Source organism: Setaria italica, chromosome III (assembly GCF_000263155.2).
Source record: "Setaria italica strain Yugu1 chromosome III, Setaria_italica_v2.0, whole genome shotgun sequence".
In the NCBI taxonomy this organism is placed as follows: domain Eukaryota; kingdom Viridiplantae; phylum Streptophyta; class Magnoliopsida; order Poales; family Poaceae; genus Setaria; species Setaria italica.
In genome coordinates, this window is record NC_028452.1 from 1,561,319 (window position 1) to 1,576,113 (window position 14,795).

General features: G+C 43.3%; 2 protein-coding genes across 5 annotated transcripts; one reads left to right on the plus strand and one right to left on the minus strand.

The window, feature by feature from the left end:
• Positions 1 to 1,997: 1,997 nt before the first annotated feature.
• LOC101771834 (molybdopterin biosynthesis protein CNX1) lies at positions 1,998 to 6,353 on the plus strand. The gene is made up of 13 exons (XM_004960113.4): positions 1,998 to 2,378; positions 2,476 to 2,602; positions 2,695 to 2,825; positions 2,953 to 3,054; positions 3,125 to 3,208; positions 3,308 to 3,535; positions 3,781 to 3,968; positions 4,059 to 4,163; positions 4,248 to 4,571; positions 4,984 to 5,141; positions 5,230 to 5,336; positions 5,747 to 5,803; positions 5,897 to 6,353. Exons 1-13 carry the CDS (start codon positions 2,220 to 2,222, stop codon positions 6,110 to 6,112), a joined length of 1,986 nt encoding a protein of 661 aa, XP_004960170.1. The 5' UTR covers positions 1,998 to 2,219; the 3' UTR covers positions 6,113 to 6,353.
• Positions 6,354 to 6,688: 335 nt separating this feature from the next.
• LOC101772244 (serine/arginine repetitive matrix protein 2) lies at positions 6,689 to 14,289 on the minus strand. 4 transcript variants are annotated; one of them, XM_004960117.2, is made up of 14 exons: positions 13,842 to 14,289; positions 13,349 to 13,391; positions 12,127 to 12,393; positions 11,951 to 12,043; positions 11,040 to 11,374; positions 10,815 to 10,958; positions 10,530 to 10,724; positions 9,832 to 9,906; positions 9,652 to 9,718; positions 9,302 to 9,580; positions 8,463 to 9,228; positions 8,316 to 8,372; positions 7,764 to 7,832; positions 6,689 to 7,173 (listed from the first exon to the last, which is right to left on the minus strand). In XM_004960117.2, the coding sequence occupies exons 1-14, from the start codon at positions 14,202 to 14,204 to the stop codon at positions 7,131 to 7,133; spliced, it is 2,796 nt and encodes a 931-aa protein (XP_004960174.1). In that variant the 5' UTR covers positions 14,205 to 14,289; the 3' UTR covers positions 6,689 to 7,130. The 4 variants fall into 4 exon arrangements, with proteins under 4 accessions (XP_004960174.1, XP_004960173.1, XP_022680681.1 ...); XM_004960116.2 differs by having other exon boundaries at positions 11,040 to 11,377; XM_022824946.1 differs by having other exon boundaries at positions 12,127 to 12,156; positions 13,842 to 14,288.
• Positions 14,290 to 14,795: the final 506 nt, after the last annotated feature.

Consider the following 14,795-nt stretch of genomic DNA (forward strand, 5'->3'; position numbering starts at 1 on the left):
TTTTTTGTTCACTTTACGATAACTAATAATCCGGTTAAATCCATCTGATAGTAGCAGGCTTGTAGCTGTTTCTTATTAATGTTTATAAGAGTTGTTGTTTGATGTACTAGTAGTAGCTGAGCTGTTACTGAATTGGTGTTGCTTGATGTTAGATCTATTAGGAGAGCAAACTGCTAATGCAACCCTGAAGATGGTAAAAAAATCAATGTAATGGTAGTAGGCAAATGAAGATTTGGGCATGAATAACAGCTCACAACTACATTCCATTAGTGTCTGCTGTTTTGTCAGTTTGCATCAAGCTAATATATGCCATACCTAATTTGAGCTGGATCTGCAGAATGTTTTACCTCTATGAACTGGCTATCTTACTGAATTTTTTGAAAATCTGGGGTATGCTGATATTCTTATACGAGTGTACCTTTTGTTTCTTGCTCATACTTACAAGCTCTATGCCTCTATCCACATATTGGGTTAATATGCTGTCAGGAAATAGTCTTTAAGGTAGGCTCGTTGCATAGAAAAACATGTGGTTGATCTAAGTGTGGGTGCTTGCTTGTATGAATGTTCTGGCACATGACAAGGGATGGGGATATGATCAACCTTGTGGAGGTTCCGTGTGAGAACAGTATTGTGCATTGCCATAATTACTTTTGTTTGCTATATGGGATCTTCAGATTAAAACAACATTGCTTATCATTTCTGATAACAAGTTTGTAATACTTTTAGAGTTTTAATGATAAATCCCTGCAGACCAAGTGACCAACACAGGGATAGAGCAGTTTTTCGTGGACAACAGAAATATTGGTGCATATCTTCTATATATGCTGCAGCCTGACAGAAATTCTTTTTCTTGCAGGGAGTGGTGCATCTGCGCCATTTGAGCTGGATTCATATTTACTGGGTCCATCCTCCAGTGTCTCCATCTACAAAGACTTTTGGAGCTACTTAAGCATGATATGAATCCTGCTTTACGTCCTGTTAAAACTTTATGAGCTGAAATTTTGCTGCCTAGAACAGATGGTGGTTGGTTCAATATTTTTGGCCCCATGCCTAGTCATGTACAAGTTGTCAGGAGTGAGCTGATCAACGTCCAGGAGGTAACAGGAGTTATGCCTGTGATTGTGTTTACTATCGCAATGGTTGAGCCCGTTAATGTCCTCGCAAAAAGAAATAAAATGTTCTTTGTATTTCAATCAGTTTACGCTTGCAAGTTAATAGATTGAACTTTTCGCCCGGGTAAAAAGACTGGACTTGTAGGCCTTGGGGTTGCATAGTTGCGGTAAGTCAGGAGCCCCGCTGTTATGCTTTGCTCCCCATCATCTACCGAAGTAGCTAGCTTGGTCAGTCTGAGCAGAATTCAGATTAGCACTTGTCTTCTCTGCTTTACTCCGTTGTCTCGGCTCAGCTAGCTCAACCATCCGAAATTCTGAACTGAAGTGGCCAAGTGGGTGCTCTGCATCGCTCGTCTTGGAACGATCTGAGCGTGGCTGGCAGCTAGCAGCTAGAGCACGGCATTTATGGTACGGGCGCAAGGTGGTCTTCGCTGACGTGAAACCACGGTCCCGTGGATATTGGCCAGTGCCTCTTCGTCTTCGCTGGCGCCTCGGCGATTCAGCGGTGAACTAGGGAAGTGGTGCCCGGCGGCAGAACGCCTCGCCGCGAGTGGAAGTGTCAAAGGCGTGTAGGCGAGGCCACCATTTCGCCGCCCATACAAGCTGATGGATCTCTCTGAACTCTGGTAGAGAGAGACGGCGACGCCAAACGGTGAAATCAACCAACGGGAGACGACGCGAGCCGATCAGCGTTTACCTCTAATCCATACCGCCTATCGGCTGCGCCGGCCGCGAACCTTCCTCGTCACACGAGGCGAAGACGACTCGTTACCCGTGGCCAAACAATTGGGGCTTTGAGATGCCCGTCGCTTTCGAGAGACCAACGTGATCTTGACGTCGGAATTTTGAGCCGCGAGTCGGAGGCCGGCCTGGCTCCGGCTGGCGGCGGCTGCTTCACCGCCGGTCACCGCGCAGTCGTCACGCCACACGTGGCAAGTCCTCGATTGAATTTAAAAACAGAGCAGGGCGAGCTCGCCGAGTGGTTGAGTGATCGCGTAAGCCGATACAGATAGGCAGATAGCCCTCGCCCCCTCGCCCGCCGCCGGAGCCAGATTGCCAGAAGAGCCGAGGAAAATTGAAGTATTAAAAAAAAAACGGAGAGGAGAGATGCTGCAGGTGGAAGAGGCGCTGGCGGCGGTGCTGTCCGCCGCGGCGTCGGCCCGCGCGGCGCCGCGCGGCGTGCCGCTGCACGACGCGCTCGGCCTCGTGCTCGCCGAGGAGGTCCGGGCGCCCGACCCGCTCCCTCCCTTCCGCGCCTCCATCAAGGTCGGTCGCCCCTTCCGCCCCCTTCTCTTCTATCTCCTTTCCGCCGCGCCGTGGCGGCCATGGCTGATGCTTGATGAGGACCGTACTCCTCCTGCAGGACGGGTACGCCGTCGTGTCCTCCGACGGGCCCGGGGAGTACCCGGTGATTACGGAGTCGAGGGCCGGCAACGACGCGCTCGGCGTGGTCGTCGCACCGGGCACGGTCGCCTACGTCACCACCGGAGGTGAGGCGACTTCTACGCGCGGCGTTCTCTCCCCGTGTCACCGCCCCGTTGTGTCTGCTGCCACCTGAGTGATTGAGTTTGTTGACGCACAGGGCCGATTCCCGATGGCGCTGACGCTGTCGTTCAGGTGGAGGACACTGAGCAGATCCCCGCCGGAGCAGATGGGTCGAAGAGGGTTAAGATTTTGGTGCGGGCTGCCGAGGGGCAAGACATCCGCAATGTGGTATGCTGAGTTTGGCCAGTACTTGCCAGTTGCCACTGTTAAATTTACATGGAATGCAATTATGCAACATCCTCATTACTTAGAATTAATATGCACTTGCTGATTTAGCAATTCAAATAATTGGCAGGGATGTGACATAGAGAAGGATTCGATAGTGCTCAAGTCTGGTGAGCTCATTGGTCCTGCAGAAATTGGGCTACTTGCAACAGTGGGTGTAACTACTGTCAAGGTCAGTTAGCGTTGTTGAGTATAGAAAAGAGACACAGTTGCAACGTGGCATTCTGAATTTGCATGTGCAGGTATACCTTCGACCAACCATTGCTGTATTTTCCACAGGGGATGAGCTAGTGCAGCCAGCCACTGCCACCCTCAGTCGTGGTCAGGTTATTTCTGCTACTCCATCATGTTTGCATCCTGCACTGTTCTTTGCATTCCACATTCTCAGAAAATAATGACCTTCCTTCTTGAAACTAAAATTGCAGATTCGTGATTCCAACCGCGCCATGCTTCTAGCTGCTGCCGTTCAGCAGAAATGCAAAGTGGTTGACCTGGGTATCGCAGAAGACACTGAAGAAAGTCTTAAAGAGCATTTGGATGCAGCTTTACGTTCTGATGCTGATATAATCCTTACTTCTGGTGGTGTTTCCATGGGTGACAGAGATCTTGTCAAACCTTGCCTGGCAAAGATGGGCAAAATTCACTTTGAGAAGGTACCTTTGAAACTATTTGGTTCTTCCAGATTTATACTGTACCAACTAGGTATTAGGCAAGCTAAATCAACAGTGAGACTTACAAATTGAAGATTCATTTACAGTTAGCTTATTTTCATGTTTTTTTTTGTTGGACAACCAATTGGACCTGCTATCTTTGCAAAAATAATCCTTTGAACTCAACATCATGATCTTCGTCCATTTCTCAGAGTAATTTAACAGTTTTCTTCTTGTATCACATACAGATCCGAATGAAACCAGGAAAGCCATTAACATTTGCTGAGATCACTACACAAGACACATCAAAGCCATCTAAAACAGTTCTGGCATTTGGTTTGCCTGGAAACCCAGTGAGCTGCATGGTTTGCTTCAACCTTTTTGTTGTTCCTGCAATTCGTCTCCTCTCTGGTTGGTCAAATCCTCATCTGCAAAGGTAGTAATCCTCATGTTTATGTTTGTTGTCAGTTTGTTCTCACCTTACACTATTCAGCGTATTTCTTTACTTATAACTCTGTGTCCACAGAGTGCACGTGCGCTTATCACATCCTTTAAGAGCAGACCTACATCGCACAGAGTTTCACCGAGCAGTAATCAGATGGATGCTTAATGATGGGTCTGGTAGACCTGGGTAAGATCTATATTTTAACTTGCGATATTTGATATTTTTGAGTTTTGACACCAGGTACATTTACTTTTTATGGTCATGTGGCAGTTATGTTGCTGAGAGCACTGGCCATCAGGCTAGTAGCCGCCTCCTGAGTATGAAATCCGCAAATGCTCTGCTGGAAGTACCATCAACTGGGCAGATATTGGCAGCTGGAACATCTATCCAAGCTATACTTATTTCAGACATAATCAGCTATCCTTCAAATAAACCACCCGCTGCTTCAGATCCACCTCCATCTCATTTTGGTCCATCTTCAAAAAGTATTTCCACAGATGTACCTCAGCTTTCAGCTTCTCAGAATACTGAAGTTAAAGTAGCAATTCTGACTGTAAGCGATACTGTTTCATCCGGTGCTGGCCCTGATAGGAGGTACTTCTCTAAGTTGTTTTTCTTCATAATGTCAATAGAAATCCATAACCGTACTATTGCATGTGATTTGGTTTTTAATATATTAAAAAGAGCCAAGTTGTGTATTGAAATCTCAATTTCAAGCGCATGCACCCTGATACACCTATTTGCCTTGAGCTGCAAAGGGGTCACTTTATGGGTGCAAAATGAAAGAGTCTGATAACTGGTTTCTGGTTTTTCTTCACATAAGATAGTGATGCAGTTCAGTAATGACTCCACATTTTACTTTTTCTATTTGTTCTAGACATCAAAGCAGTTGAGATTTGAGAAGCATATGATCTGTTCTAGTTTTATGGTGCAGACCACAATTTTTTTAAAAGTTAAAAGTGACTTACATCAGTTTTATTTCTCCTCTCTTGCATGGCACCTGTAGTGGCCCGAGAGCTGTATCTGTAGTGAATTCTTCATCAGAGAAACTGGGTGGAGCAACCGTGGTTGCTACTGCTGTTGTTCCTGATGAAGTGGACAAGATCAAGGGCATTCTGGTACAATGGAGTGACATTGACTGTGTTAACCTCATTCTGACATTAGGTAATATGATCTTATTCTTCAGGTTATAGTGTTGCACATTCCTGTTTCCTACTCACATGGGCTACTTCCTGGTGAATGGTCCATGCAGGTGGTACTGGCTTCACACCTAGAGATGTCACACCAGAGGCAACAAAATCTATAATAGAGAAAGAAGCACCAGGTCTCATATTTGTTATGCTTCAAGAGAGTTTGAAGGTGATGTTTGCATCTGTTTGTTGTTTCTAGATTTTACATACACCGAATATTTCACCTTTTTAGATCAGGAGCTGCATATTTTACATTGAATGAATCAATTATAAAACTAGACTGGAAGGGGCAGACGCCCCCGCTTTGATTTAAGAAGGATGCAAGACTTGAACACGGGCCGGCTGACTGAGCTGTGTGCTCCAGCCACTGTTAGCCCGCGAGAGCACTTGCAAATCAATCACTTATAAAAGTTAGCCATACATTTAACAGTTATCCAGTACGGCTTAATGTTTCACATTCTTACAGACATACCAGCTAATCATATATTCGCACTGAATAAATATGGAGTACTTTGGTGAACTTTGTTGGAAATGATATCTTCTGATCGTACTGTCTCTGAACTGTTTTCCCTTGTACAGATTACACCATTTGCAATGCTATCCCGGGCCATGGCTGGAATTAGAGGATCGACTCTTGTGCGTGCTAAAACTCACAAAAAAAAGTATCTGATAATTTCTTGCGTTTGGACCTCCTAATTGCTGATCGTGGGTGTTGCTAATCCTTTTCAGATCATCAACATGCCTGGCAACCCTAATGCTGTGGCGGAGTGCATGGAAGCGCTCCTTCCGGCGCTCAAGCACGCCCTTAAGCAGATAAAGGGTGACAAGAGGGAGAAGCACCCTCGCCACACCCCTCATGCTGCAGCAGCACCGGTGGACCAGTGGGAGCGGAGCTTCAGAGCCGCGTCTGCCGGCAGTGGTGGGGGCTGTTCATGCGAGCCCTGAACCCTGATCGGTACCTAACAGAGCCGGGGAAGTGGGAACCAACACCGGAGAGTAGGAGAGCTCTGCATACTGCATGCCTGCATCCAGGTCGATGTTGAAGCTTTGGTTTCGTTGGTTGTTATGTCCTAACATGTAATGCTCAACTCCTGCGTGACATCTCGCCGTCATTTGTCCACGAACTTTACTGTGATCCAAATAAAGTACAGCACCAGTTTTAAAAATATGATTATGGTCTCATCCACTCCTTGATGTTTTGACTTCACCTGTTTCTGGCGTGGTTCGCACCTCTGTTCTGGTCATGGTCCATGATGAATGGTGGTAACATACCGAGAACAAAGGTGATCCACGTAAGGTACGCACAGTCGAATGCATTCTGGAGCAACGCTTGCTCGCGGGCAAACTGAACTACGCCTGTCAACCATCTTTTCTGCTATCTTTTTAGTTCACTATCAGTATTCACTGCTTGTCGAAACCTGAGTTCCTGGGATGCAACTACTACAGCAGATTCGTGAACCTGATGTTCGACGACTAAACCAAAGCAAGATTCTTTCTAGAAATTCAGATACACACAACTGGGAACAGGCTGCCAATGCTTTTCAAAGCAAGCCTCGTCTCTCATTTCAAAATTACGAGAAATGCTTTAGTTAGAAATTGCAACTAAATACGAATCTCTGCTGAGCAGTACATGGCCTAAATCCTAATACATGGCAAAGTCAATGATGGGGGCACTGCAGTCTACTGATCATACTACCAACTTCTACACTCGCTATATAGCTCATCTTACAAACAAGATACAGCAAAATGTGCATCTCATAAACATCAAGTTACATCCATTCCTTGCCTTCATGTTTGTCACTGTTGGAATGCTTTTCTACCATGACGCCATAGGAGCAAAAGATGCACTAGATACCTTTCAGGAAAAAAGAAAAGACCCACTAGATAGCACCACAGCAGTAATGCCATATGCCTTCCATTGTCTCACGGGGATGCCCAGGCATCTGTCCCTTCCCATTGTCTTCTATCTTCTTTTGGCTGGAGTTCTTGATCTCGACCGCCTCGTCCTGCAATGATTTGACACGGTTTGTAAGGAAGTCCTAATATCACAGTTACTGTACACAAAGGGGGGCCAACAAAAAGGGGATTCCATATTGAAGGAATCAGCTGTGGCCAACAAACGAGGGTCCCAGATTTAAAGGAACCAGCACTTCCCAGCCAGAATAATGAATAACCAAGAGTCCAAGATAAGTGCAGTTGAGTTCAAAGATACTTAAACTGAAAACTTCCTGCAGACTACAAACTTATGACATGCAATTATGAGATTACTCCATGAGAAATTGTGCAGGAAAGAAAATATCTAAGATTTCTCAAGATGGTTTGAAAGATTTCAGGGGAAAACTATGCAAGATCACATTTTAAACACAAGGTTTCTTGTAAAATCGAAATTTCAAGATACCTAAGATTTACTTTATTCTAAAATACCTTAGTTTACTACTTGCTCTAATCTGCAGTCAATCTATCTTCCATAATCAGCTATAGCATGATTGATAGTTAAACTAATTTCTAACCTAGATCTGAAAACAACCAGAAATTTCACGTTGAACTATCAGGAGGAGTAATATATTGATGAAGGAAGAACCAATTAATCTCTTACCTGTTGGCAGATGAATAAGGCGAATGCCTGCGGTGAGAATGCTTGCTATGTGGAGACCGCGAAACTCGTCTAGAGATGAAACATAATACTAAATGGGTAAGTGTAAGAAATATATGAACCTGATGTTTCTTCGCGAGAAGATACCTGCACTGCACACTCATATTGATTTCACAGAGCATACAATAAACAGTTCTATTTCAACAGCTTTCCATCCATATCCGATAAAGCAGATCAGTGCAGTTTGGATTAGCAGAAATATTTAGTGTTTCACAACACTACAACAGCCAACCACCTTATGAACCCCACCCTATAATAGGTAGAACGACTACAAAGAACAGCATATACCAGGACTCTCCTTATTCATGATAAAAGCATACAAAAAGCTGGCAAGGTGTATTTTTTAACATCTAGCATACTAGCATAACTAATTTCAACCAAAAAACACATCTATCTGCAAAAATAATGGAGCTATCCAAATTCAAATTTCATCAAATTCCTAGCAGTATAGAGAAAGGATTCCTAGCATTACAGAAAGGGGCATGAATAAGATACCTGTTTCTAGATTTTGGAGGTGAGGGAGACAAACTGTTTTTACGGGAATGATGCTTTCTGCAGCAGAAAACAGTAATGAACTATTCAGCATAACAGGAGCGCAACTAATACATGTGAAATCATTACCACTATTGAGAGTGACATCACCTCTTTTTGACACTATCAGAAGGCTCATCACTTGAAACACTCCCTCGAACATGGGAAGAGTTTTCCTTTCTAGTTCGACTTCTCCCTCTTGGTGATCGTGACCGTGAACTTCTGCTATGATTTGTTGACCTCTTTGTCATCTGCCTTGATCTTTCATCCTTTTCATCTTTTCCTTTCCCCCCTCTTCTATCAGTAGTGTCCCTATCTCTCTCTCTTGTATCCTTCGGAAAATCCTTTCGATCTTCCTTGGCACCATCGTGCTTAGAGTTACCTCTGGAGTGCGGCTCCCTTCTATCAGACTCATGCTTTGCAATCCTACCAGAACCTTTTCCCTCCTTGAAGCTACTCTTTTTATCAACATTTCCATACGTGCCATACTTGTCATTATTATATTTTTCTGCAGTAGAAGATTCAAGTTCTTTTGTATCATCAGTCTGCACCTCTTTAACCAAATCTTCTTTGCTGCTCCTTTCTAAATGCCTGTGACTGCTTTCCAAATCATTATACTTTTCAGTGTTACTGCCAGAAGAGGTTTTCCTGTTTTGGATATCTACTGCAGCATATCTATGTGCTTTATCATCCATTTTATCAACTGCACCCTTTGGCTCGATAAAAGTTTTGGCATCTAAAGGAAACTCTCCATTCTGTGTATCATGAATATGCACTTGTTCAGGTTCTGCACTTGTGCTCATTTGAGTAGATTTTCCAAGTGACGAAACCTTTTCATTTTGATTCACGCGTTGTTTACCAATGTTGCTTTTGTCACCTACAATTTTATCACACATCTAAGTAAATAAATTCTGGAGAACAATGTGATGTGTACTTTGGTTAGAGCTTACCTTCTTCAGCATTTGCGGCACCAGCATTAGCTGATAAACCTGACATTGGAATCTTATCCTTGCCATCACCGCCATTGTCGTCATCATCATCATCATCTGAATCATAACTAGCAAGACCGAGAAGAGCGCCTTTAGGGGAACTTAACCCAGTACTACCTTTATGATCACTAGAGCTAATGTTTGCTGGCTTAGCAGGGAGCACAACTTTAGCCGAGGTCCTGGTTCTTGATACTCCCAGACCAGGTTCCTTTGAGCCAGAAACATCGGTGGGCCCATTGGCTGTACCACAGAGGAAACAATCAGTAATGTAAGATGTCTATTTAATTTCACAATTCTTACAATTTACTAACCTTCAGCTGAGGAATCATCTTCGTTCAGAACTTTTGTTGCGATCTCATCAAAAAGATCATCAGTAACCTGCAAATGATGACCAAAAAGGGTAAAAAAACTGGACACACAGAAGTACCCTTGCATCTTTTGGACAGATACAATCATGCAGGTAGTAGACATGTTTAAGTATAGGACAAAACCTTCAAAAGGACTTCAGTTAAAACACGCTTAATTTCCTGGTTGATTGCTGCCATCCGAGTTGCTTCAATTTCATCCTGCAAATGATTTGTTTGAGCACAATAATTCAAACGTGGGTTATATTGACACTCAAAGTTGAAAACGTCAGGCCTAGAAATTAAGGTTAGCACACTGTTCAACTATATGTTCTATTTATTTCCTAAAAACAGCAAAGTTAGTTCTCCTTTGCAGCTGTACATATGATAGGTTTTCCAATAACATGCATATGGGCACAACGGCTCTGTAGGATCTAAAGAAGTCACTGTATACTGAGAGTTTTTTACATAACCTAGTAAGTAGTAACATAAAAAGCAAATAGAAAATTGAGAAATAAATTAGGCAATAAGGCTAGACAAGGGAACATGCCCTTAGTAGTTTTTTTAGAACCACTCGACTCCAACTCAAGTCTGAAAGTTCAACCTGCTGCCATTACCAAGCAAGCTAGCTCAAGGGCATTACATTCCGATATTATTTTTAATATCTTCATTTAGAGTCCTTCAAATTACTATTCAGCTTACTAACTTGAACGTGTTAATCGCTCCTCAGGTCCTCACATAGATAGCCAGAAGGATGCCATTTGGCTGATTTTATGTGCAAATAAATAAAACCAGTATCAATAGCATAACAGTTAGAAACTGATAATTAAAATAGCAAATGGCACCTCATCATCTTCATTGTCTTCAGTGGATTTAGCCGAATCATTACTTCTGCTGTCACTTTGGCCAGGTTTTCCTAGTGGTTCTTCTGCATTGTCAGATTCCGTGGAATTTAAGTTTGTCGGGTGCTGCGCTGAAGCACTTAATGGTGCTGATTTTTTCTTTAAAAGTTCTTCTCGAAGCCAGTTAGGTACTGGACGCTGGTACAGAGTACAACAAGAACAGTTCAAAGTTAAACAATCAGAAAGATTAGAGATGAAAACACGTGGCAGGAAAACAAGAAGGCATACTTTCTTAGATTTTTCTGCAACACTGAAAGGAGTGTTTGGATCTGTAGGGAACACTTCTGTTACACTACCAACACCAAATGCTGCAGGTGGGGCATAGTTTGAACTAGAGGCTGCTCCAAAAAGTGGTGCAGCATGAGGATCCATCTGTAAGATCAAAAGAATAGCAATCACTCGTGTAAGGGGATTATAACAAAATAGGCAAGTAATACAAATAAGTGTATAAACCTGTGCTGCTTGTGGTGGCAATGGAGCTCGAGGCAGAAACCCTACTGTAGCAGATGGCGTCCATGAATGAGTAGACGTTGCAACTGTATCGTAATTAGTTCCCAGTGTTGGAGCAGCTGGTATAGTAGAATTGACATTTGTATGGACTGCCACATCAGGAGCTTTCCTGCTGTTAAATTCCAAAGGTTGGTCACTTGGATCAACTGACTGCCGTTCATGTCCAACAGGAGGCAATTCCGTCAAGGGAGCCTGTGGGAATCCACCTTGAACAGTGGAGGCAGTTGAAAATGACTGTCCTTGAGAGCTTGGATATTGAAGCATATTATTCCCATTACCTGCTATTACATGGCAAAGTCAAAAAGAAACAATCTTCTCTGTAATATATTATAGTTTCATAATGAACATTGGACTATTATGTAAGACAAACAAATGAATTCAGCTCTGTGTAACAGAAAAGGATGAATGGACATTGTTGAAGTGGTCACTATATGAAGTGCATATTTCTGCTTCTCGTACGACTAATCAGATACATTGCACCAGTGACCATGTTCTTATTTTCAGCTATAAGATTGATACATAAAATCGTCATGAAATATAACCAGTATCTATTGAATCATTGATATGCAACATATAATGACTAACATGACTTTTCCCTTCTCCGTTTGATAGAGGCAAACGGAATAGATATATCCAAGTCACTGCTTCAAATAGGCCACAGTGAAGTCTACACAACAGGTACTGCTAGCTAAATATCACAGAAATAGGTGCTGTGCACCATACTCTATTCTAAAATAAATGATGCTTTAAACTTTATAGTCTTAGCACGACTGAATCTGGCAACATACCCAAGAGTGAGCAGCCTGTTATGATTCAGGCTGCACAAACAAATTAAATTGCCAAGCAAGGCATACCTGGAGCAGAAGAATAATTATAAGATACCTCCTGCTCATAGGTGGACGGAAATGAACCAAAGGTCTGTGCTGGAGACACCATAGGACCTCTATCTGCAATATAATCTTCAGCTCCATTCTGAAACTTACACATCCACATGTAATACATATAGAGCAAGGGCAATAACATACTGTACCTAACAAATGGTTTGTTTCCCTCTGTTGACCTGTCATTGGAAATGGCATATGATCGTTACTTGATTGAGGAACTGGTGGGTGCAAAGGTTCTGTAACTTCTGCTGGCAGACCAGCTGGTTGCTGATACTGATCATGGTAACCATTATGATGACTTTCAGTTCTACTTGTGGATATGGCATGCTGTTGAATCTGGTGGTTTCCCATAACAGACTTAGCAGCAACCCATGCTTTAGCCTTTGTAGCCCAATCTTCCTCATTGCCATGACCTTCCAGTTTTTTGTTTTTTAAGGAAATAGAGAAACTATCATCATAACTAACAATCCATTTCTTGGTGAAAGAGATTTTTTCTGCTTCTGAAGTCTCTAAACATGACTATACTATTGTCAAGCTATATTTAAATTTCATTTCATTAAGAGCAGCTTAAATGGATTTACCCCCCCCCCCCAAAAAAAAAAAAAAAAAACTGTTCCAATAACTAAAAAACATGCTTTTGCTGAAGCAAAAACAAAGTATCGTGCCATAAATCACAAAGAATTGAACACCAAAGTTAAGAAGCAAGGGATATGTGGTCAAGGGGGAAGCACATACATTCATAAGTAAAAAGGGGTGTAAGAAAATAACAGTGATGCCAAGAATATGTAAAACTAATCACTTGATATAGATTTAGTAACAAATAGTTCTCAAGCAAATATTCCCCCAGGATAATGTTTCTTATACTATCTTATACACTTGGAAATGGGTGTATCACTTGACAGTAAATGTGTATAGGCTTGACAAATTCAAAGGAAACCTCTCATGAACAGTCAGTAATACGTGTAAGATAGTTCCAGCACTCTATTCATCAAGTGGTGCAAAAGAAATTTCCAACCAAGACTAAAATTTAATTGCAACACCAGCACATGGACAAGATTGATACATATTTATAGTTGATTCCATCAGTAAACGTGTTATGCAGTATCCAGTACCTATTGAGAAATTGTGTTTTCATGAACAAGCACGAGTATAATGCAACCTTCTTTTTTTAAAAAAAAAAGAAAAAGAAATCCCCCATCTGTAGAATTAGGATGTTTAGCAGAAAATGCCACATCATATTGTACTAACCTTATGTATCAGTAAATTCAGTATCAACAGATGCGATGAAGTCCCAGTTGTAAAATAAACTCAATTGACTTGTGAAACTATATCTTAAAAGATGCAGAGGCTCAGATTATATTGACAAACCTGGGTATCCATGATTTTGAGCCCATGAATGATTGGTCCAAGCCTACAAAAAAAAAGCAACACCCAGAAACAAACTTCACATTACATGAAAGTTGAGAACAAAGAAACAAATGAAACAAAAATCATCAGCAGATCATGCAACAAGGTCACCTCTATCGTAGAAAAAAAGACGGAATCGACATCAATAGCACTTCAACATGGAAAATAGATAGAGTAGATCGATAGTACAGTCATGCCAACTGCCGTAGAATGCCAAAGTACACCAAGCGATAGCATTGTTTTAATCGAATGGAAGCGTAAATGGTTAATCTTCCATCCAAATAACCTGGCGCGGCACCGTGCCTGCTACTAAGTAAAACCCCCTTTCCACAAACCTAACACCCGACGTCACACCTACGCTACAAACCCTAGTACAAAATCAGCTAGCGGTGTTACCCATTGCCCCAATGCATCGGACGTCATGTGAAACGCACACTGGAAAAATTCAACGTACCTGCCCCGGCGGTGGAGGAGGGTAGCTTGGCGGCGGGGGCTGGCCGGCGGCGTGGTGAGGAGGCCAGGGGTTCCCAGGCGGCGGTGGCTGCTGCTGCTGCATCGGCATCGGCGGGGGAGGCTGTTGATACCCGTAGTGCTGCTGTTGCGGAGGCGGAGGATGACGCTGGTGCTGGAGGTCGGGAGGCGGGCCCCACTGGTGGTGGTGTTGCGGAGGGTAGGGGTGGCCGGGGTGGGGAGGGTACGGCGGCGGGGGCGCCGGGTACCAGTGGGCGTTCGGGTGGGAGGGGTGCGGCGGCTGCTGCGGCGGCGGAGGCGCGTCGCCGGAGCCGGCGAAGCGGCGCTGCTGGTGATACGCGTCCATGGAGGCGGAGATGCTGGCTTGGGGGAGAAAGTGCGAGCTACGCGGCGGCGGAGTTTTCCTCTTCTCCCCCTCTCTCTCTCGTCGACGGGTCGGCTCAGGTTTTTGTTGCTTCTACACACAGTTTGGGCTTTTTGAGCAATCTAGTAGTGTGTGGGCGAGCAAGCTTCTTGGGCTAACAAAAACGGCCCGGCCCAGTTGCAAACGAAGAGGTTTTGTGCAAGTTTGTTTAAACGAGCTGTTCAATGTTCCATGCGTAGTACGGCAGTAGTATCAATAATCCTGTTCAGTGGATAAATTCCCCTATCCGTAAGGCCTTGTTTAGTTCCTCCAAAATATCAACTTTGGCACTATGCAAAAAGAAGATTCCCCATCACATCAAACTTGCGGTACATGCATGGAGTACTGAATGTAGACGAAATCAAAAACTAATTGCACAGTTTTGTTGTACTTTGCGAGACGAATCTTTTGAGCCTAATTAGTCAATATTTGGATAATAATTCATAAATACAAACGAAATGCTACGGTTGCGCTACAATAATTTTGGTTGTCCAAAGTTGGGGAACTGAACAAGGCCAAGTCGAGAAATCATCC